The sequence below is a fragment of the Chiloscyllium plagiosum genome, chromosome 12 (assembly GCF_004010195.1).
Source record: "Chiloscyllium plagiosum isolate BGI_BamShark_2017 chromosome 12, ASM401019v2, whole genome shotgun sequence".
Taxonomy (NCBI): domain Eukaryota; kingdom Metazoa; phylum Chordata; class Chondrichthyes; order Orectolobiformes; family Hemiscylliidae; genus Chiloscyllium; species Chiloscyllium plagiosum.
The window spans coordinates 54,417,330-54,440,045 of NC_057721.1; the positions used below are offsets into that span (position 1 = coordinate 54,417,330).

At 42.7% G+C, this 22,716-nt stretch overlaps 1 protein-coding gene across 1 annotated transcript in view; it reads left to right on the forward strand.

Annotated features, from left to right (window-relative positions):
* The window catches only part of LOC122555518 (NXPE family member 3-like), a 37,866-nt gene that overhangs the window by 7,776 nt on the left and 7,374 nt on the right, over positions 1–22,716 (forward strand). Inside the window, exons 2-4 of the mRNA XM_043701541.1 lie at positions 4,433–5,220; positions 12,710–12,783; positions 17,254–17,463. Of these exons, the coding sequence (XP_043557476.1) occupies positions 4,433–5,220; positions 12,710–12,783; positions 17,254–17,463 (1,072 nt within the window). The remainder of the gene's footprint in view (positions 1–4,432; positions 5,221–12,709; positions 12,784–17,253; positions 17,464–22,716) is intronic.

Below are 22,716 nucleotides of genomic sequence, written 5' to 3' on the forward strand. Positions count from 1 at the left end.
TCTGGAAGAATCCCAGGGTATGCATCTTTTAATAGTTCAGTTGCCCGAGTTTCCACTGGCTTTTCAAACACAGTAGGCAGCACTCCTACCTGTGAACCAGCTATATCATTAGCAAGGACAAATTGTATTCCTGGAGCTGAGAGTTTGTCCAGTATTCCTACCATGACTTGTCCACTCTTCTCTGGACATTCTAACCTCACTCTACATAATTGAGCACTTCTTGTCTCACTGTGAATGCTGTTACTAGTACCTTTTCTGGCAACAGTCATTCAGAGGTACATATCTCCTCGTCTTTCAACATCAAAGATTGAGAGGATCCTGTAGCTCTTAATGTTGTAACCTCTTTTCCTGCTGCTCCTGACCTATGTGAATAAACTTTACCTTTGCAGATCTGGCACTCCTTAACCAATCTCCCACCAGATTGTACATTCTGGTGCAGCTTTCTTGCCTCCACTGTGCTTTCCATTACCACTTCAATAAAATTCACTGGCTTATCGTCTTTTCCTAACTCATCAACATTACGATTTCATGTGGCCTACTTTATTGCAGTGAAAACACTGGAGCTCTTTAACTTCTCTTTCCCCTTCAAGGGTTTCCTTTTTACCCTGTTGTAAATTTATCCTTATGATCTTCACCAAGATCTACCTTTCCTTTTTCATGTGAGGATTTCTCTTTTCCCCAATGTCTCTCATAGATTAAAATTGATTTTGGAAGCCAAACTTTGACTTATGGACCAACTCATAATCATCAGCCATTTCAGCTGCTAATCTGGCCGTTTTAACTCTCTGCTCTTCCACATGAGTTCTCACTACTTCAGAAACTAAATTTTGAACTCCTCCAAAATAATCGTCTCTCTAAGAGTGTCATAGATTTGCTCTATTTTTAATGCCCTTATCCTTATTTTTAATGCCCTTAAATGACTTTGTTTGATCCTTTCAATGTCAATGTAGGTTTAACCAAGATCCCTCCTTAGATTTCTGAAATGTCTGTAGGCTTCTGGCACAAGCTCATATGCACTTAAGATGGCTTTCTTCACCTCCTCATATGCCCCAGATACCTCCTTTGATAGTGATATGAATATCTCACTAGCTCCACCTACAAGTTATGTTTGGATCAACAAAACCCACATGGTCACTGGCCACTGCATTTATTTAGCCACCTTTTCAAATGAGATGCATAAGGCTTCCACATTCTTCTCATCAAATTTAGGCAATGCTTGAATCTATTGAAACAGATCCCCACCAGGCCTTTGGCTACCATGGGTTTGTTCATCCTCACTCTCTTCCTCACTAAGCTTACCTTCAGCCTTCCTCTCCATCCTTTTAAGCTGACTTTCCTATCTAAATGCCAATTTCTGAAGTTCAAATTCCCTCTCTTTTTCCTTTTCTCTCTCTCTCTTTCCTCTGCTTTTAATCATAATTCAAACCCTTTCATTTCTCTTTCCTGGTCTCTGGCTGTTGCCTCTAACCCAAGCTGCTTCATTTTCAGTTGAACTTTATCCATCTCTAAAAATTCTGATGGTGTTTCCAGCAAATTTAAATGCTGAGCTATTGCTGTAATTATCTGTCCTTTCCTCACGGAAGGAGACAGCTCCAACTCCAGCTTGTCTGCTAATTCCAGCAGCTTGTCCTTCATCTCCTTTTGCAAAACCTCCAAAGTCACTTCTTTCATCCCCAGAAAACTCCTGGTGACTGAAAGAGCCATTGCTATCCCAAGCACTGTTTAAACCAACCAAAATCAACACCCAGAACAACAGACACTAACACCTATCACTTGCAGCTTTTGAGTCCAACAACCTTAATCCCAATTTGGAACAAAGAACAAATCCCGCACAGACTCCCCAATCTGTATGGACCAGGCCAGACCCACTCAAAACATTTCAAGGAATTAACCTGGACCCTAACTTTGCTCGTTGCTTTAAGCAGGTGTAATGTGGATATTCCAGAAGTGATGCAGCTGGCCCAACCACTTAGTTTTAAACAAAACAGAATTTATTTGCAAGATTATTGAATGAAACACAAACAAAAGAGAACAGAATAGAGAATAACCTATCTGAAATCCATCAGATTATTCCAATTAATGATGCTGTTCCAAATACTTGTTACAATCCCCAGGAACACCCCTTAGCAAAAAGAGGAAAAATTCAACTCAGGTTCTTGCAAGAGAGATGTCAGAAAGAGGGAGGATCAGCTTGGACCTGCTTCTTTGGGTCCAGCAGCTTCACCACTGACTAGCAGCCCTGAACAGCCAGACTACGAAAACCTGACCAAACCAAACCAGAGATAAGCTGAGCTGGGAGAACTGGCCACTTCCTTTTCATTGCAAAAGTTTTTCTTTAACTTAAAAGCTTCTTCAAATAGATCAACCCAAGACCTGTTGGAACCTGTATCTTTGCAAGCTCTTGAAAAGAAACCAAGGACAAGATAACCTTGTTAAAGGAGCAGCATTATCACAGAAGTACATCCGGTTTTTATATTCAATTCCTCTCAAAATAAATGCCATCATTACATTTGCCTTCCTAAATAGTGACTTAATGAGCAAGTTTACCTTGAGGGAATCCTGGACTAGAATTCCCAAGACTCTTTGTATTTTAGACTTCTGAATTTTCTCCCCATTTAGAAAATAGTCCATGTAAGCCCTGGGCCTCCTCCACCACCAAATCCGAGCCACCCAATGACTGGAGGAAGAACACCTCATCTTCTACCTTGGGACCCTCGAACCACATGGAATCAATGTTGATTTCATCATTTCCTTATCTCCCCTCTCCCTACCTTATCCCAGATCCAAACCTCCAACTTGGCACTGCCCTCTTGAACTGTCCTACCTGTCCATGCTCCTTCCCACTTATCAACTCCACCCTCCACTCCGATCTATCACCATCACCCCCCACCCTCATCTACCTATCACATTCCTACTACTGTCCCTACCCCTTCACCTAACACTACGGGCAATTTAGCATGGCCAATTCACCTAACCTGCACATTTTTGGACTGTGGGAGGAAACCGGAGCACCCGCAGGAAACCCACGCAGACATGGGGAGAATGTGCAAACTCCACACAGTCAGTTGCCTGAGGCGGGAATTGAACCCGGATCTCTGGCGCTGTGAGGCAGCAGTGCTAACCGCTGTGTGTGATGAAGGGCTTCTGCTCGAAACATCGACTCTCCTGCTCCTCAAACGCTGCCTGATCTACTGTGCTTTTCCAGTGCCACACTTACTTTCTGACATCATTACAATGTGCAAATATTCGATTATTTCCCATACACTTGAACACTATTTCTATCCAAATAACCATCCAATGATCACTTAAATGCATCAATTGTATCTGCCTTCACCACATTTCCAGATAGTGCATTCTATACCCTAACTACTCGCTGTGTGAGAAAGTTTTTTCTCAGATCACACTTGCTTCTTTTGCATATCCTTTCCAATATATACCCCCACATAACTAAGGACAATTAAGGACAGGCAATAAATGCTGGCCCAGCCAGCAACATGGACGTCCTACAAAAGATGAATAAAAATTTGTTCTTGACAATCCTTTCTACGAGTTGATTGGTTAAAGACTATATTGAGCAAAGCAATTATACACTTTTTATTCCTTTCCTTGAGGGATTTGATCTGTGTGAGACATTCTCTTTCTCCCACACTGTAATCCACTCCTTAAACAACACTGCTCCCTCTCCTTCCTTCTCTATCTTTCCTTTTAAACCTATCATTGAGGTTGCTTCTGATTTTTCTCTCATACAATGTAAACAGTGAGGCAGACATGCATCAGTATCAAAAACTGATTTTATACCAACTGACTGGAGTTCACAAGTCAACAGTCTGCTTGTCTGTCTTTTGTTCATGACATGGACAAGCTGCTATTGTTCATTGGTGGATAAGCCCTTGGTGTTTATTGAAAATGACAGACTGACATTGTTCAGGGTGCTCATCAATTGAAAACTGGATTTATGAAATGTCTTTTGAGATTATGGCTTAAGTTATGAGAACCAATCCTGCTAAGATACAGTTCTACAGACAGACCTAGTACCTTCACTTACAAGTCACCTGACCTGAATCAGGGTCTCAAACTGAAGCCCAGGTCTGTTCCTATGCCTCATCCTATGCTCGTCTAATAGGTGTCATTGCGCAGTGTGACGTTTGGGAACACAAACTGATTGTGCATTTTTACCTCAAAAATCAGTGCAGAAATCAACTCTGCACAGACTGGGAACTTTCCGGGCCTGGTCACTTTCAGGAGAAGATCACTGCGCTGTCAGGGAATCAAGGGTTAGACTTTCTGATGACCTGTTTCCTCTTGAGCTGAACATGCAGCATATGAATGAATTAATGCTCACTACCTCATTGAAGTATGTAACCCTTTGATTAAGATGCTGCAATTCTGAAGAATTCCTGCTATTCATGAAAAATGGTTTTCTTCTTCATAGTACGATAAAACTTCAATTCCTGGATCTGTGTCCGAATGGAGAAGATATCCACTTCCAAAGTTTAACCACACCATGATGCAGAAAGTGGAGACAAAGAATCTCCATTGGACAGACAGGCTGATACAATGTGGCTACCAGATTCACAGCTTCACCCCTGAAGAAAGGTCAGAGGGAATGTCCCTTATGAAAATGATCGAATGGCCTAAACCCCCCAACTCTGCTGTGCCCTTTCAGAAAAGCAGTGGCCCATCACACAGTCACTTTGTAATTTTAAATTCTGCAAAGACTTTCTATGTGGGAGATCAGTTGCAAGTGATGCTGCAGATGTATGATTTTGACAGTCACCCAAAGCGATATGGGGGTGACTATCTCCAAGCTAGAATCCACACCCCAGCTTTAAAAGCTGGCTCAGCAGGAACAGTTATAGACAACCAAGATGGATTTTACTATATCAATTTTACTTTATCTTGGCCAGGGAAAGTTCAAGTCTCTATTTCATTGGTTCATTCCAGTGAAGGGATCCAAATACTCAAAAGGCTACGTGAGGAACGAATCTCAAGAGTTTATTTTCAAAGTACCTTCAAGAAGGGGGATAGTTTAGAGACCACACAATGTAATCTATATTTGCCTCAATCTAAACCACTCTGTAACTTTACTGATCCCAAGACTGGGGAGCCCTGGTTCTGTTACAAACCAAAGAATTTTTCCTGCTCTGCTCGTATCAAACGTGGCTTAGCAGGATTTGAAAAAGATCTCTTAACGGGAGAAGAGAAGCGTTATTTCCAAAGGTATGTCATTTGAAGTATTTTTATTGCTATTTTGTTTTCTCATTCTTCTTTCTGACTCAGATTCTAATAGAGAAGCACAGAACCAGACTTCTCAACATTGGAAAGTAACCTTCACTTTGGGATACAGTATTTATATCCTTTGAGGTGCAAAGTTTTGGAGCTGTTATCAAATTAAGAAAGTTCACCTGCATGCTCACTGTCAACAATTGAAAGTCAAGTTATCATACACTATCCTCAGGCAAATCTAAGAGTTTCCTAAGTGTAGTTTGGCAGAGTTCATTGGACTGATCCACATCTTTACTTGATGTGTTCATGGGATTTGGGCATTGCTGGCAAGTCTAATATTTATTGACCATCTCTAAATACCCTTGTGAGGGTTATGTTATTGAGTCATCCCTTTGATCCCATGCTGTCCATATGGTGTTGCTGCACACAATGGTCTGGATTTGCTGAGGAATCGAGAGTGTGATACTAGAAAAGCGCAGCAGGTCAGGCAGCATCTGAGGAGCAGGTGAATCGACGTTTCGGGCATAAGCCTTTCATCAAGAATGGCAGAGGAGATGACCTCGGGGAGGGGTGCAGTGAGAGAGGGACTCACTAAGATCCTTGGGAAAGAGGAGGATAACTTCTTCAAGGGTAGGCATCCTTGCAAGAGGCTTCACAGTGACGTTAAAATCAACTAGGAGAAAGTGTGGATTGTAGATGCTGGAGATCAGAGTCGAAAGTGTGGTGTTGGAAAAGCACAGCAGGTCAGGCAGCATCCGAGGCGCAAGGGTATCGATGTTTCGGGCATAAGCCCTTCATCAGGAAGGGCATCAGGAAGGTTTGCCATTCCTCATTTGCTGAGGAATGGCAATAACACCCAGTTTGCCACTCAGTTCCTAATGTTCTTTTGCATTAAGGAATAGGTCTGCATGATCTCTGCAGCTCTTGTAACTATGTAAGATATGCGTGAGGAGCAGGTGCAAGGAGAATAGGGTGTCAAGGTGGGAAGAGTGCAATGGTGCGTGGTAAGTAGGGTGCCAGATGGGTAGGATGCCGAGTTGGAAAGGAGCTAGGGTCTCTAGAGTGTGTAATGTAGGGTGGCTGTTGGATATTGGGTCTGGATGAGTGGGGCATGAGTTATCAGTCCTTTGGGTGTCGGGTATGGGTTCCAGGGAGAAGGGGGATCCAGTAATAAAAGGGTGCATTTGGATCTGTTTGCAGGGTTTTCCCAGGTCCTGGGTTGAGGGAGAGGGACAAGCTTGTGGACGAACAGACCTTGATGTCAGGGACTGGATATTGTGGTGGATTGCGCCAGGTCCCAAGAAAAGAGAGGGGATGCTAAGCCTCAGGCTGTTGCAATGAAGAGGGTGTGTGTTGGGTCCAACAGCATCGGGGTAAGGGAGCATCAGTGTTAGGGAATGATGATATTGCATTAACCCCCACCCAATCTGATGCTGTCACAATCTTTGGATTGTGGTCACTGAAATCTGCATGAGTTCCCTCAGAAAATGAATGTCCTTACTAAGTAAGCGTATGAACTTAATGGAAATTATCTTATTGCTATCATGAAATAAACTATCTTTTTATAGAATAAAATACCCCTTCTGTTAAGTCTCACCAGTGGTTTATCCTCCATCAATAATAACTAGACATGCCTGAAACTCAGCTTTGATAAAGGAGGATTGGTGACAATGAACAACCCAGATTAGAATACAACATGGTGAGCAGCTGCAGGGATTCAAATGGAAAAAAAATGTTTGAGGAAAAGGGATTTATCAATTTAAGAGCATTACCGTGTTAAGAAAGCTCAGGGTGTCAACAAGGAGATAAAATGCAAAACTGTCAGTGAGCAACAGTCAGGGGACCAACAGCAGGGATAAAACATCATTCGAAAAGCCATCCTTCATGATGAAGCTAGTAGAGACACAAGAGGAAACATATAGATTAGGGAAAGAAAGACAAAAGAAACAAAAAAAAACTCAGCATGGTACTGGAAGAAATGTATATTTCTGGATGTGGTACCAATCAACCAGTTGCTTTGTCTTGGATGGTGCAAATGTTTTGAGTGTTGGTGGAGATACACTCATTAGGGCATGTGAAGACTATTCAATCACACTCCTGACTCATGCCTTGTAGATGGTAGACTGACTTGAGAAAGTCAGGAGGTAAGTCCTTTGTTGCAGAATTCCTAGCTCCTGGCCTGACCCTATAGCCAAAGTACTGCTCAGTTCAGATCCTGGTAAGTAGTAACCCCAAGTTACTGAAACTAGAGCATTCAGCAATGGCAATGTGATTGAATTGTCAGATTCTCTCTTGTTGGGAATGGCTATTGCCTGGTACTTACATAGTGTGAATGCTATTTGCCATTTGTCAGGCCAAGCCTGGATATGATCCAGTCGCACTGTGCATGGGTATGGATAGGTTCAGTATCTGAGAAGTTGTGAATGAACATTGTGCAATTATCAGCGAACATTCCCTACTTTTGACCTCATGATGGAGGGAAAGACATTGTTGAAAAAGCTAAGATGGCTATGCTGAAGAAACTGCCCAGAGGAACTCCTGAAGAGGTGTACTGGAGCTGAGATGATTAATCTTCAATGTTATCTTTTATCCTCGGTATGACTCCAACCTGCAGAGAGGTTTCCCTCCTGAGTGTCAGTCAGTAGGTTAGTACAAAGAAAGTGCTGCTTGTTAGGACAGTTGACAACACCTTCCTTCACATTACTGATGATCAAGGGCAGACTGATGCAGCAGTAATTTTCCAGCTTGGATTTGTCCTGTTTTGTATGTACAGGAATAGACTAGATGCCAACGTTGTCACTGTACTGGAGCTTTACTAGGGCTGTGACAATTACTGGAGCACAAGGCTTAAGTACTATTGCCAGAATCTTTCCAGTTCCATCGTCTTTGTAGTATCCACTGCCTTCAGCTGGTTCTTGATGTCCCAAGGAGTGAATCAAATTGGCTGGAAACTGGTATCTGTGATGCTGGGCACTTCGAGATGAGGCAAAGGTGCATCCACTCAGTATTTCTGGGTTAAGATTGTATTAACCTTTCAGCCTTATCTGCTACATTGATGTACTGGATTCCTCCATCATTGATGAGCTAAGATCAGATCTGTTGATTGTGGAAACACTTATCTTTGTCTATCACTTTCTGTTTATTCTGGCTGACGTGCAAGTACTCCTGTGTTTTTGCTTCATTGCACCTCATTTTTTGAGATGCTTTTGCTGCTCCTGGCATGTCCTTTTTGGTCTTCATTGAACTAGGATTGATTGTCCAGCCTGATGGTAATGGTGGAGTGGAGGAATATAACAGACATATGGGTGCAGACTGTGATTGAGACCAATTCTGCTGCTACCTCGCACTCACAGCTGTTCATGAATAGTCAATCTTGAGTTGCTAGGTCTGATCAACATCTATCCATTTTGCATGTGGTAGTGCCACACAACACCATGGAGAGTATCCTAAATGTGAAGATGGGATTTCATCTCCACAAGGACTGTGTCCTGGTCTCTCCTCTAAGTACTCACATGGACAGGGGCATCTGCAGCAGGCAGATTGGTGACAGTGAGGTCAAGTATATATTTCCATTGTGTAGATTCCCTCACCATTTGCCCAAAAACAGACTGGCAGTTACGTCCTTCAGGAGTTGACCAGTGAGGTCATCAGTGCTTCTGCCAAGTCACTCTTGGTGATGGACATTGAGGTCTCACTATAAACCGAATCATCACAAACTTAGGTTGATCGTGGCAAGTAACATTCATAACAATCATATACCAGGCAATGAGCATCTCCAACAAGAAACAATTATATTATCTGCCCTTGAAATTCAAAGGCACTACTATTGCCTTCACTTTCAACATTTTGCACATTACCATTGACCGGCAGTTGTACTGTGCTAGCCAAACAAATACTGTTCCTCCAATGCTTCAGTTAGTAACTCACCTCCTGACACCTCAAAACCTGTTCATCATCTACAAGTTACGAGTCATGAATGTGGGGCAATTCTTCACACTCTCCATCTAGCTCCAGAAACACTCACAAACCTCCACCTACCACAAAGCACCATGCTTGCTTTCCACCTTATGCAGCCCCTTCAACATTCCCTCTCTCCACCACTGGCCATGGTACACTGCAGTAAATTACTAACACTTTTTGACACCCCTTTCTAACCAAACACCTCTCCCCCGTGGTAGAACAAGGGCAGCAAAAGCATGGTAACACCACCAGCTGCACATTCCTCTCCAACCTCCACATGTACAATGATGACTTGGAGCTAAAATGTTGTTTCCTTATTGTTCCTGGGTCAAATGCCTGAAACTCCCTTCACAAGAGCATCATGTAGACTGTGATTGAGACCAATTCTGCCGCTACCTTGCATTCACAGCTGTTCATGAATAGCCAATCTTGAGTTGCTAGGTCTGATCAACATCTATCCATTTTGCATGTGGTAGTGCCACACAACACCATGGAGAGTATCCTAAATGTGAAGATGGGATTTCATCTCCACAAGGACTGTGTCCTGGTCTCTCCTCTAAGTACTCACATGGACAGGGGCATCTGCAGCAGGCAGATTGGTGACAGTGAGGTCAAGTATATATTTCCATTGTGTAGATTCCCTCACCATTTGCCCAAAAGCAGACTGGCAGTTACGTCCTTCAGGAGTTGACTAGTGAGGTCATCAGTGCTTCTGCCAAGTCACTCTTGGTGATGGACATTGAGGTCTCACTATAAACCGAATCATCACAAGCTTAGGTTGATCGTGGCAAGTAACATTCATAACAATCATATACCAGGCAATTAGCATCTCCAACAAGAAACAATTATATGATCTGACCTTGACATTCAAAGGCACGACTATTGCCTTCACTTTCAACATTTTGCACATTACCATTGACCGGCAGTTGTACTGTGCTAACCAAACAAATACTGTTCCTCCAATGCTTCAATGAGTAACTCACCTCCTGACTCCTCAAAACCAGTTCATCATCTACAAGTTACGAGTCATGAGTGTGGGACAATTCTTCACATTCTCCATCTCACTCCAGAAACGCTCACGAACCTCCACCTACCACAAAGCACCATGCTTGCTTTCCACCTTATGCAGCCCCTTCAACATTCCCTCTCTCCACCACTGGCCATGATGCACTGCAGTAAATTACTAACACTTTTTGACACCCCTTTCTAACCAAACACCTCTCCCCCGTGGTAGAAGAAGGGCAACAAAAGCATGGTAACACCACCAGCTGCACATTCCTCTCCAACTTCCACACGTACAATGATGACTTGGAGCTAAAATGTTGTTCCCTTATTGTTACTGGGTCAAATACCTGAAACTCCCTTCACAAGAGCATCATGTGTGTACCTACACCAAATGGACTTGTGCAGTGCAAGCAGACAGCTCACTAGCACCCTCTTGAGGGCAAGTAGAAATGAGAAATAATTGCTGTCCCATTCAGCAGTGCCCAAAAATCATGAATAAATAAAATCCTGCCCAGAATTCCCACAATATTCATGCTAATGTCCTTTTGTACAAATCTTTCTGCTGTCTCACCTCTCTCTGGCTCTGTCACTTCCTCCAGTCTGTAATCCTCGGAGATCTCACATTTTTCCAAATCTGGACCTGCAGATTTGTTGATTCACTGTGTTGTTTTTGCACTTACACAGGAGTCATGGATTGGAAAGAACCCATCACACAGTGACAACTGTGCAGATAAATAGTATAAATTAGTGTTTGTTTTCATACAAATGTGACAATATATGGTATGACTCCATGACTTTATTATGGCCTTTTACATCTCCTCCATCCATTGGGCCTGTGCCTAGAGCTGTCAGACCAGAAGCTTGAGAATTCCTTCCGATCTACCTTGCTACCTTTCCCTCCTGCTTTATAATGCTGCCTAATGCCAACCTGTTCAGCTAAACGTTTCTTCACTTCCCTGAATGTCTTTTGGTGACTTGGTACCATGTTCCTTCTGGTGATAGCTTGATGAAGAGCCTTGGGACATTTTACTACACAAGGGTCAATATGGGTTATCTATCAGTTACTGATTCTGATAAAATGAGAGACATGGAATAGCCTCAGTCAATTATTCATTACTCATGCCGATGAGACTGATTGAACCACATTTGTTCAGTGCTTTCCCTCATCTTATTGGAGAAGCACCATCAGAAACTCAGATTGAAGATATTTCACAACCTCTGTCAGATAAATCATCAGAATTGAGAATGGCATGCTTTCACTCTGGCTCAGTACATACATTCCTGAAGAAGGGCTTATGCCCGAAACGTCGATTCTCCTGTTCCCTGGATGCTGCCTGACCTGCTGCGCTGTTCCAGCAACACATTTTCAGCTCTGATCTCCAGCATCTGCAGACCTCACTTTCTCCTCAGTACATACTAAATAAAACTGAAAGAACTGTGAATATTGTGGATCAGAAACAAAACCAGAAATTGCTGGAAAAGCTCAGCAGGTGGCATGGTGGCTCAATGGGTAGCACTGCTGCCTCACAACACCAGGTACCTGGATTCAATTCCACCCTCGGGCAACTGTCTGTATGGAATTTGCACGTTCTCTCTGTGACTGTTTGGGTTTCCAGCAGGTGTTCCGGTTTCCTCCCACAGTCCAAAAATGTGTAGGTTAGCTGGATTGTTCATGTTAAATTGCCCATAATGTACAGGGATGTGTAGCTTAGGTGTACTAGCCATGGGAAATATCAGGCTACAGGGAAAGTATAGGTCTGGTTGAGAGAATCGATATGGACTTGTTGGGCTGAATGGCCTGTTTCCACACTGTCATGATTCCATGAAGTCTGGCAGCATCTGTGGAGGGAAATTAGTTATTCAAAGTTTTCCAGTCTGGGACCCTTCCTCAATACTGATGCTGCCAGACCTGTTGAGCTCTTCCAGCAATTTCTGTCTTTGTTTCATTACATTCTAAGAGGGCTGATCAGTCTGATGTATGATCTGCAAACTCTATGATCTTGGTGTTTGAAGGATTGAATAGTTGAGTTACTCAAAGGGTGCTGTGGACTCTGTCCACCGCCTTGACTTTGGCTTCAACATTCTCTGACTGAAGTCTGTCCAATCACTCATTGCTTCCCTGAAAGCCTGTTTTCCATTCTGAGTGGTAGTGAGGTAGGCTCATTGAGAAACCCTTCACATCATGCGTCGATAATATCACTGAAGCAACTCCTCTACTCTCCTGGGAATCTCTTGCTGTGACGTTCAGAGAAAAGCAGTTGCTCAGGAACTTGGTGTCAGGTTTGTGAATGAAATGACACACCCAGTGAAACTGGTTCTGGGTGATGACTGCTGTTTACACTGGGAATGTTGGTTAGGGACAAGAGGCTGGCAACTCATTTACAGAATTTAGTGGAGTCAGTGGTAACTGTAAAATTCAAACTGTTACTATTAGTTTGAGAAATAACAGAGCAAAACATATTATTGGGCTATCTCCTGTCTACATTCACTTGTTACATTAATGTATTTACATCTACAGTCGTATCAACCTCAAGCAGCCCATATTACCCAGTGGCACAGGATACATAATGGTAGAGCCTTTACCTCGACCAAGTAAGTTAATTGTACATTTATAAATGTGGAATTGTAGATTTGGTATATCAGAGGAAGTATGAATTGTTATATGAGGTAGTTGAACTGAAAGGGTTAACTCTGAACCTTTGGGATAGCTCCTCCCATTAATATATAAATGATTATCTCGGGTAGCAGCAAGCCAATTGCAAATCACTAGCTCAACATGGTGCATAAACACAATCGTATCCTTTCAGAAATAACAATGTCTTTTACATTGTGTAATAGAGTTCACCAGTTACTGTAGTTAACCTGAAGCTAATATAACCTGTTATTGTGAGTAATAAACCACCTCTTATTACACAAATTCAGGCCTTTTTGCAAAAAACTTATTATGGTTAACCCTTCATTACTTAATGCTGGTAAGTATCACAGACTAACATTAAAAGAAAGATTGGTGCCAGAAGTTTTACTCTCATCACTTCCAAAGTAGTGGCAAGCTGCACAGAGAGTGCTGCCCCTTACAACCTGGTGTTTGGGGATACAGATTCCTGTCTTCAAATCTGAATAAACCATTGGGAGAAAGGATCTAAATGATCCATAAAAAAAATAAATGTTCTTCAGACAAAACGTGAGTTGTCACTATAAGAGTGTGTCAGTGTTGAAAAGACAGTCAGCTTCTGTTAACAGTTGCAGCTGAAGCTGCACTCAGTCAGTCTGGACTGGAAAAGTTTGCAGTAAAATGCAATCTTTAAGCTTGAAACAGCCAAAACCACAGGATAAAATGTGTGGAAAAGTTAGTGAGGACTAGAAAGCGTTGTATTGTCTCGAGGTTAGTACACAATACACCATGAAGGAAAAAAGTGAAAGAACTTCAGATGCTGGAAATCTGAAACAAAAACAGAAATTGCTGGCAAATCTCAGCAGGTCTGGCAGCAGCTGTGGAGAGAAATCAGAGTTAACGTTTCAGATCCAGTGACCCTTCTTCAGAACTGTGTGTAATCCTGAGTAAATATGAACTGGTCCCAGAGGCAAATTGTTAAAATTGTCAAACCTTCCATTACTGGCCTCAACAAAATTATATTGAATTCCCAAGGGTTAATGAACTTTATTTCAAGTTGTTTCCAGGGATTTAAGTTAGATCACACCAATTAGAACCTCAGAGATGTGACTCTCCTTGTATTCAAATACTTCCTTCCAGTTTCCATAAAATCTGAGAGAGTCATAGAGCCAAAGCACGGAAACAGACACTTCACTCCAACAAGTCCATGCCACACGTAATTCCAAATTAAACTATTGCCACCTCCCCCCTCCTGGGCAAAAGTGAGGTCTGCAGGTACTGGAAATCAGAGTCTTGATTAGAGTAGTGATGGAAAAGCACAGCAGGTCAGGCAGCATCCGAGGAACAGGAAAATCGACGTTTCGGGCAATAGCCCTTCACCTGCCTGCTCCTGGCCCATATGGAATAACAGTCTCCAAAGCCAAGCAGTGGGCCCATCATCACAGATGACTGTGAATTAATACACAGAACCCACCAGTTTCCCATTTTGATTTCTTGTTTTAAATGTAGTGGATTTATCTGTCTTTCTCCTCCAGAACTTAACTTTTCTCATAAGCCTGTTTTGTTTTAACATTGGTGTACAAGAATGATACCTGGGCTGCAGGGAATATGTTTGAGGAAAAATTACACAAACCCCGTGGATATTTTCTCTAGAATTCAGAAGGTTGAGGGGTACTCTGATTAAAATCTTCAATATATTAACATGAAAAGACAGGATAAATGAAGATAATCTGTTTACACTGGCTGGGGCCAGTGCCTGATTAAGGGCAGGACCATTCAGGAGAGATGTTTGGAAGCATTTCAACACACAAATGGAGGTAGATATTTGGAATTCTCTTCCACAAAGGTCAATCAATTCAGGATCAGTTGTTAATCTTAAATCTGAGATAGATAAAGTTTTGTTATGCAAAAGTATTAAGAGATATGTGCCAAAGTCAGGTGTGTCATATTTGGCCATGGATCAACCATGGTCTCACTGAATAGTAGAAAGGCTCAAAGGGTTGAATAGCCTACTGGTGTTCCTATGTTCCTTTGTAACACTGTCATTGTTCAGAAGGGCCAGAGCAGTTAACACCATCTCTGGCTTGGGAAGGGGTGCTGACCACGGTCTGTTGAGGCAGAGGGTGATTAGCATTGCTGTTGGTGCTGGTATGATCACCAATGGATTTATAACAGTTAAACACCTCAGCAAGCTTTATACCAGCTGTGAAAATCTCTAAAAAGTCTGTGTGTAAAACTAGGGTAAGTATAGGACAAACTTCCCAGGTCTGAGTCTCTGGCCAATCGCACAGCAATCTCAGTAGGATAGAACCAACAATCAGAAGATTAAACCTGCTATAAGACTGTCAGGTGTAGACCAGAAATAGGCCATTCTTCCCATCAATTCTGCTCTGCCATTCTATGAGGTCATGACTGATCTCATAATCCTCAACTCCACTTTCCTGCCTTACTCCAGTAACCCTTGATGCCCAAACCAAATAAAATTTTGTCTACCACAGCCTTTACTATAATTAACGATGCTTTCTGTGGGAAATAATTTGACAGATTCACTCTGTTACCACCTCTGTTCTAAGTGTGTAGTCCCTAACTCTGAGAATATGTCCTCTAGTTCTAGCTTTTTTCCACAAGTGGACACAACCTCTCTACATCTACTCTGGTGAAACCTCCAAAGAATCTAAATCTCCAAAGCATGTTTCAATAACGTCATTTTTTACTCTTGTAAACTCCAATGAGATAAGGCCCAACCTCCTCAATTTCTTCCCCAGACCCTGGATTGACCTAATGAACCTCCTCTGGACTGCTTCTAGTGCTAGTATTAAAACTGTGCACACTATTCCAGGTGTGGTCTAATGAATGTCTTGAATAGATTGAGCAAGAAGTTTTTATACTTTGATTTCTGTACGTCATTCCCTTTTGGTATAAATGTCAATTTTCAATTTGTCTTCCCAACTACCAGCTGAAATTATAAGCCATCTTTTTCTTATTTATGCATGAAGACCCCCCAATCCATCTGTGCTACAGCTTTCTGCAGTCTTTCTCCATTTAAATAATAAATGCTGGACAGACAGTAACGCTCAGTTCCCACAAATGAGTAAAAAAAGATATTCAGCTTCTCTATGCTTCCTGCCAAAGTTCCAAACCACGTTTTTCACATTATATTCCAGCTGCCATATTTGTGTCCATTCCCTTAACTTGTCTATATCCCTCTGCAGACTCTTTTGTGTCATCCTCACCAGATGCCTTCATATGTATGTGATTCACAAATCTGGCCATATTCACTTCCCTCAAAATCATTAATATAGACAAGAAATAATTGTGGACACAGAAATTGCTGGAGAAACTCAGCCGGACTGGCAGAATCTGTGGACAGAAAGCAGAGTGAACACTTTGGAGTCAGTAGCCTGTCTTCAGAATGAAGGCAGCTAGGTAAAGGTTGATATTATGCAGAAGATGGGTGAGGACTAAAAGATAGAACCCAACTAAGAGGCTTACACTGCAAAATAAATAGACAGAAATTTCAGTGAAGTACTTCATTGAATCTTTGGAATCCATTGGTGTTTTTTCCTGTGCAAAAGTGCTTTTATACATCAAGAATTACAGAACACAGTTTTGGCTATAAAATATGCTTGGGTTACACAAAATTGATGCAGAAGTGTGTGCATTACAGGGTTATGGACTGAATACATAATCAGCACAGATATGCCAGAAAGTGTTCATATTCTCGATATTCTATAGCAAGGATACAAGGACAGTCAAAAAGTGTTGCGCTGGAAGGAGAGGGGGGTGGGGCTATGGGGAAGGTAACTGGAGAGATGATAGGTAGATAGAGGTGGGGGTGATGGTGATAGGTCGGGGGAAGGGTGGAATGGATAGGTGGGAAGGAAGATGGACAGGTAGGACAGGTGCCAAGTTGCAGAGTTGGATCTGGGATGAGGTAGGGGGAAGGGCAATGTACAGTGTGTACTTGCTATTGCCAGTGAAAAGAACTTGGACTGGGGACTAATTCAAAGAAGCCAGTGGTTAGGATGTGGGAATGAGCTGTTACTTTCACATTTTATTGTGAAAGTTAAATAGTCTAATAGACAGCCATATACACAGCATGCTATATTTAATAGAACATGATCACATTTTCCAAATTTATCCTATGTAGTGGCCTCACCATCACCCAGATGAGCTGAGCTCTCCCAGTGCCGACCAAGCATTAACAGTGGGACTTCCTTCTCATGACAGCTCAGTGACAACAACTGGTGTATTTACCCACTGACACAGCCTTGATCAGAATATTACTCAGATTTGTTTTCTCACTGTGCATGTGTACTTCCTGTAGCACCAGCTAATGGTCCTCCTGGGATTGCCACTGCCATGGAATCTGTGATTAACTGAATGAAAATATATTGATAATTGAAGGTGTAGTACATCGTAATTTTTCTGTCTTTTTCCCTTACTTTCAGCTCTGGGTCTTGGAAAATGTGTCCAAGGACAGCCCATCGTATCACCATCTGGTTTTTATTATAAGGACCGATGGATGTCAATGACCTGCGATATTTACCACTTTGACACTCCTGCAAAAATGACAGACTGTCTTCGTCGAAAAAGAGTTTCTCTGTTTGGAGATTCTACTATGCGTCAGTGGTTTGAATACTTGATACAAACGGTTCCAGGTTAGGCGATTATTGTGTCTATCTGTTAGTTTCTATCATTTTGCACTAATTTGAAAACCTGTCTGTCTGACCTTATGTGCATCCATCCGCCTGTCCATCTGTTAGCCTATCTCTATCAGTTGACTTGTCTATCTTTCTTTATTATCGTGTCTGTAGCATAGATTATAAATTAAATGCATATATGACATCTGAAATTTGTCAATTGTACTTTTTAATTTGTTAAAGGTATTCACTGTCTTCTATGACCAAGTCAATTTTGTAACCAACTTATTGACTCACAGTAGAACCCACGTGACCTAATCTTCTGGACAAATCTACAATGAGGGACCTTGTCAAATGCTTGAGTAAAGTCCATGCAGATAACCTCCACTACCCTCATCAATCAACTTTCTCACTTCCTCAAAAACCTCAATGAAATTTGTGAGACAAGAATTTCCCCATACGAAGCCATGCTGACTATCCCTAATAAGTCAATTGACTTCCAAATGCGAGTAAATTGTCTCCCTAAGAATAATGTCCAAGAATTGTCGGGCCACTGATGTAAGACTCACCAGCCTATAATTTCCTGGATTATACCTGTTGTTCTTCTTAAACAAAGGAACAACATTGGCTATTCTCCAACCCCTGGGACCTTATCTGTGGCTGAAGAGGACACAAACATCTCTATCAGGCCCTAGCAATTGTCTCCCTTATCTCCCTCAGTATCCTGAGATAGATCCTATCTGCCCCGGGGACATATTACTTGAATGTTTTTTAGCACACAAAACACCTACTCTTTTTAACATCGAAATGCCCTGGAATATTAATATACTCCTCCCTAACCTTACCATCATCTGCTTGGTGAATACTGATGTGAAACACATATCAAGGACCACCCCCACTGCCGCTGGATCCAAACATAATTTTCCTCCTTTGTCCTTGAGTGGACCTACCCTTTTCCTGGTTACCCTCTTGACTTGATTTGAGTAATTATTTTGTTAGAAAATGCGGTGAAAAGTGTTCAGGGTCACTACTCTCCGGCGCCATGTTAAAACATGGAGAAATAAACTAAAACATTGAATAGAAATGCAGAAAAATAAAGAATTTTAAAAAGTGTTCAACTTAACAGCCCTTCTTGTTAGGTTTTCCACCATGGGCCATGGGCCTAGTGTCGAGAATGTGGTGCTGGAAAAGCACATCAGGTCAGCAGGTCAGGCACCATCGCCAAACTCTAACCACCCGAGGAGGAAGAGGGGATGGAACTGATAGATAGGTGATGGACAGGTCAGGTGAGCGTTGCCGAGTTGGAGCCTTGGGACCCTGCAACCACACTGGATCAACATGGATTTCACCAGTTTCCTCATTTCCCCTCCCCCGACATTATCCAAGTCCCAAGCCTCCAACTCGGCAACGCTCACCTGACCTGTCCATCCCCCTCTCCGACCTGTCACCATTTCCCTGACCTTCATCTACCTATTGGATTCTCAGCTACCTTCCCCCCAATCCTACCCACCCCTCCCATTTATCTCTCAGCTCCCCAGCCCACAAGCCTCATTCTTGATGAAGGGCTTATGCTGGAAACGTTGATTCTCCTGCTCCTTGGATGCTGCCTGATCTGCTGTGCCTTTCCAGCACCACACTCTCGACTCTGATCTGCAGCATCCGCAGTCCTCACTTTCTCCATGGGCCTAGTGGTCAGGCACAAGACCTCTTCGCCATGGTGCCGCTGGAACAGAGGTTGCCACTCTTTGGCACCATCGCGCCTTCACTGATGTCGTTGTCCAATGAGTCCTCACTGGGCCTTGACAATGCAGATGCTACCGATGTTGCCGGGTACCGCACTGACCCAAACCCAACTCTGCTGTTGGTGCCATACCTTGCCAATGCAGCTGCAGCCGATTCTACAGGGTCTTGGACTGGGCCCAAACTCCCTCTACCTCAGTCTGTATGAGTCTGCGCTGAGTGCAGAAGCAGCTGCCAATCCAAACTCACCTCTGACACCATCGCCATGAGTCCGTGCTTGGCCCACACTTGCCCTTATATAATGGTTTGGGATTCTGCTTCATGCTACTTTCCAAGAACATTTCCTGGTTTCTTTTCACACCACCCCCTCCCAATTCCTTGTTTAAGCTGTTTCCTGCTTCCTTTACATTCATCAATGGCCTTGTCAGTTTCTTAATCCTTACAGATGCATATTTTTTTCTTTTTCACTAAACTTTCAATATCGCTTGTCATCCAGGGTTCCTGAATATTGTCATCCTTATCTTCCATCCTCACAGGAACATACTGGTCCTAATCAACTGATCTTTATAGGACTCCTGCATGTCAGATGTGGATTTATTCTCAAGCAGCCACCCACAATCTAATTTCTCTGCTACCTGTAATCCTGTTGTAATTACCCTTCCCCCAGTTTAGCACCTCCACTTGAAGCCAAGTCTTATCCTGATCCATAACCATCTGAACAGTCACAGAAATATGATCACTGCTAAATGCTCTCCCATTGAAACTTTGATCATCTGGTCACGCTGATTCCCCAAGTCAAGGTCTCCTACAGGCCCTTCCCTAATTGGACTGTCTACATATTGTTTCAAGAAACTCTCCTAGATACACTGAACAAATTTTGTCCCACTATGGGAGGCCCAGTTACTACTGGGGAAGTTGAATCTACCCAGTTCAATAACTCTGTTGTTTTTACATCCTTCTATGATCTGTGGTATATATCTGTTTTTCTATCTCCTACTGGCTATTGGGAGGCCTATATTATAACCCCATCATAGCGATTGCATCATTCTTATTGTTGAATTATACCCATGTTGCCTCACTAGATGAGCCCTCCAAGATGTCCTGTCAGTGTCGCCTGTGACATTCTCCTTAATCAGTAATTCAACTCCTCTACCTCTTTTACATCTCTCTGTATCACTGTTGAAACATCTAAGCCCTCGAACATTGAGCTGCCAATACTGCCCTTCTTCCAACCAAGTTTCTGTAATGGTTACAATGGTTCTAAACCAGGCTGTAAGCACACCTCCCTAACCTTTTTCTCCTTGTACAGTATTATAATAGATGCACTTCAGACTGCCAGTCTGTTTGTGTTCATTTAGCTGCCCTGCCTGTTCTTCCTATTAGATGTACCTGACTCAAGCTCTACCTTCTCCCCAGTCACTTCACATGCTGACCTACCATTCTGCCCCTGCCACATGTGGATAAACCGTCCCAAGTGGCACTCCCAAACCTCCCCACAAGGATATTAGTGACCCTACAATTTAGGTGCAGCCATCCTTCTTGTACAGGTCCATCCTCCCTGGAAGAGATCCCATTGATCCAAATATCTGTAGTCTTCCTACACTAGCTCCATAGCCACAGCTTTATTATCTTCATATTTCTGGCTTCACTAGCACATGGCACAGAAAATAATCCTGAGATTACAACCCTAGTAATCCTGCTCTTCAACTTCCTGCCTATCTCCCAAATTCCCTTTACAGATCTTCATCACTCTTCCTGTTTGTGTCATTAATCCCAAAATGGACCATGTTCTCTGGCTGCTCACCCTCCCCTTTCAGAATGCTTTGTGCCTGTTCAGCCACTCCTACCATCCTTGAGTCTTGTTCATGGCCACAGAAACACCTATCTGTGCCCCTGACTGTAGAGTCCCCATTACTAACATTTGTCTTTACTAGACCCACCCTGCGGTACAACAGAGCTGGTCGAGGTGCCATTGATCTGGCTACTACTGTTCCTTTCCCCTGCCAGGCTATTCACCCCTCAACAGTATCCAAAATAGTTTACATGCATGAGAGCATAGTAGTCACAGGAGACTCGTGCACTGTCTGGGTGTCCCACCTGGAGGTCACCCGTCTATCTAGCTGAACCTTTGGTGTGACCACATCCCTGAAGCTCCTATCTATCAAACGTTTTGCTTCCTGTCAGCTCTGCAGTGAGTCCAATTGCCACCACAATCCATGTGGTCTGAGAGGAGCTGCAGATAGACACACTTCCTGTCGACATCATTGTCAGGAATATTTGTCTTCTCCCTGATTTCCCACATCTAACAGGAGAAGCATACTACTCCAATAATTGTCTTTACAACCCTTGCAGAAACTATTGTACTTCTAGTAACACTAAACACTTGTGTTATAGAAATAGCTGCTCCTCTAGCTAAACTATTCCAGTACAGCTACAATTCTGGCATCTATCCGATAACGTGGAAGTGTGTCTATGAATGTCCTGTCCACAAAAAGCAGGACAAATCCGATCCAGCCAATTACTGCCCCATAGGTCTAGTGTCTAATCAGCAACACGTGACTGAAAATATTATCAACAGCAGTATCAAGTAGCACTTAGTAAACAACAACTTACTTACTGACACTTAGTTTGGATTCTGCCTGGAACACTGGAACATCACAACATTGGGTCAAACGTGGGCAAGAGTGATGAATTCAAAAGGTGAGGTGGTATCATTGCCTTTGACACCAAAATAGCACTTGACTTAGTATAACATCAATGGATCTCAAAGGAATTGACATTAAACTACTACAACAGAAGATCATTGGGGTTTTTGGAGATAATCATCTTGGCTCCAGGATATCACTTCCCAGCACAATGCCTTGGCACTCCCTATATCTTTAGTTGCTTCATCAATGACCTTTATAAGAACCCATTCTTCACAAGTTCTGGCTGTTCCTACAAATGCCAACAGTTCACAGCAACTTGAATACTGATCAACAAAATGTAATACCCCTTGACTAGTTTAGATTCCCTACAGTATGGAAACAGGCCATTTGGCCCAAGTCCACACCAAACCTCCGAAGAATAATCCACCCAGATCCATTCCCCAACCCAATATTTACTTCTGACTAATGCACCTAACACTGCAGAGAATTTAGCATGATCAATTCACCTGACCTGCACATCTTTGGATTGTGGGAAACTCACGCAGATGCGGGGAGAATGTGCAAATTCCACAAAAACAGTTGCCCGAGGTGGGAATCAAACCTGGGTCCCTGGCACTGTGAGATAATAATGCTAACCACTGAGCCACCATGTTGCCCTGAAGCACTAAGCCACAGTAAAGCTCACAATGACACTGTCTGCTAAAAGGTAGTATGAGCTAGGATCTGTCTCAGGTCATCGATCAGATCATAATGGATCTTCAAGCACCTCTCCATAGCAGCAGACCATCCACCCTGCTCATTGCTGCAACAAGTCTGTCAAAGACTCTCTTTACATCTTTCTTGATATGGCTGTGTGTCATATAAAGTAAGATATTCTTTTAGC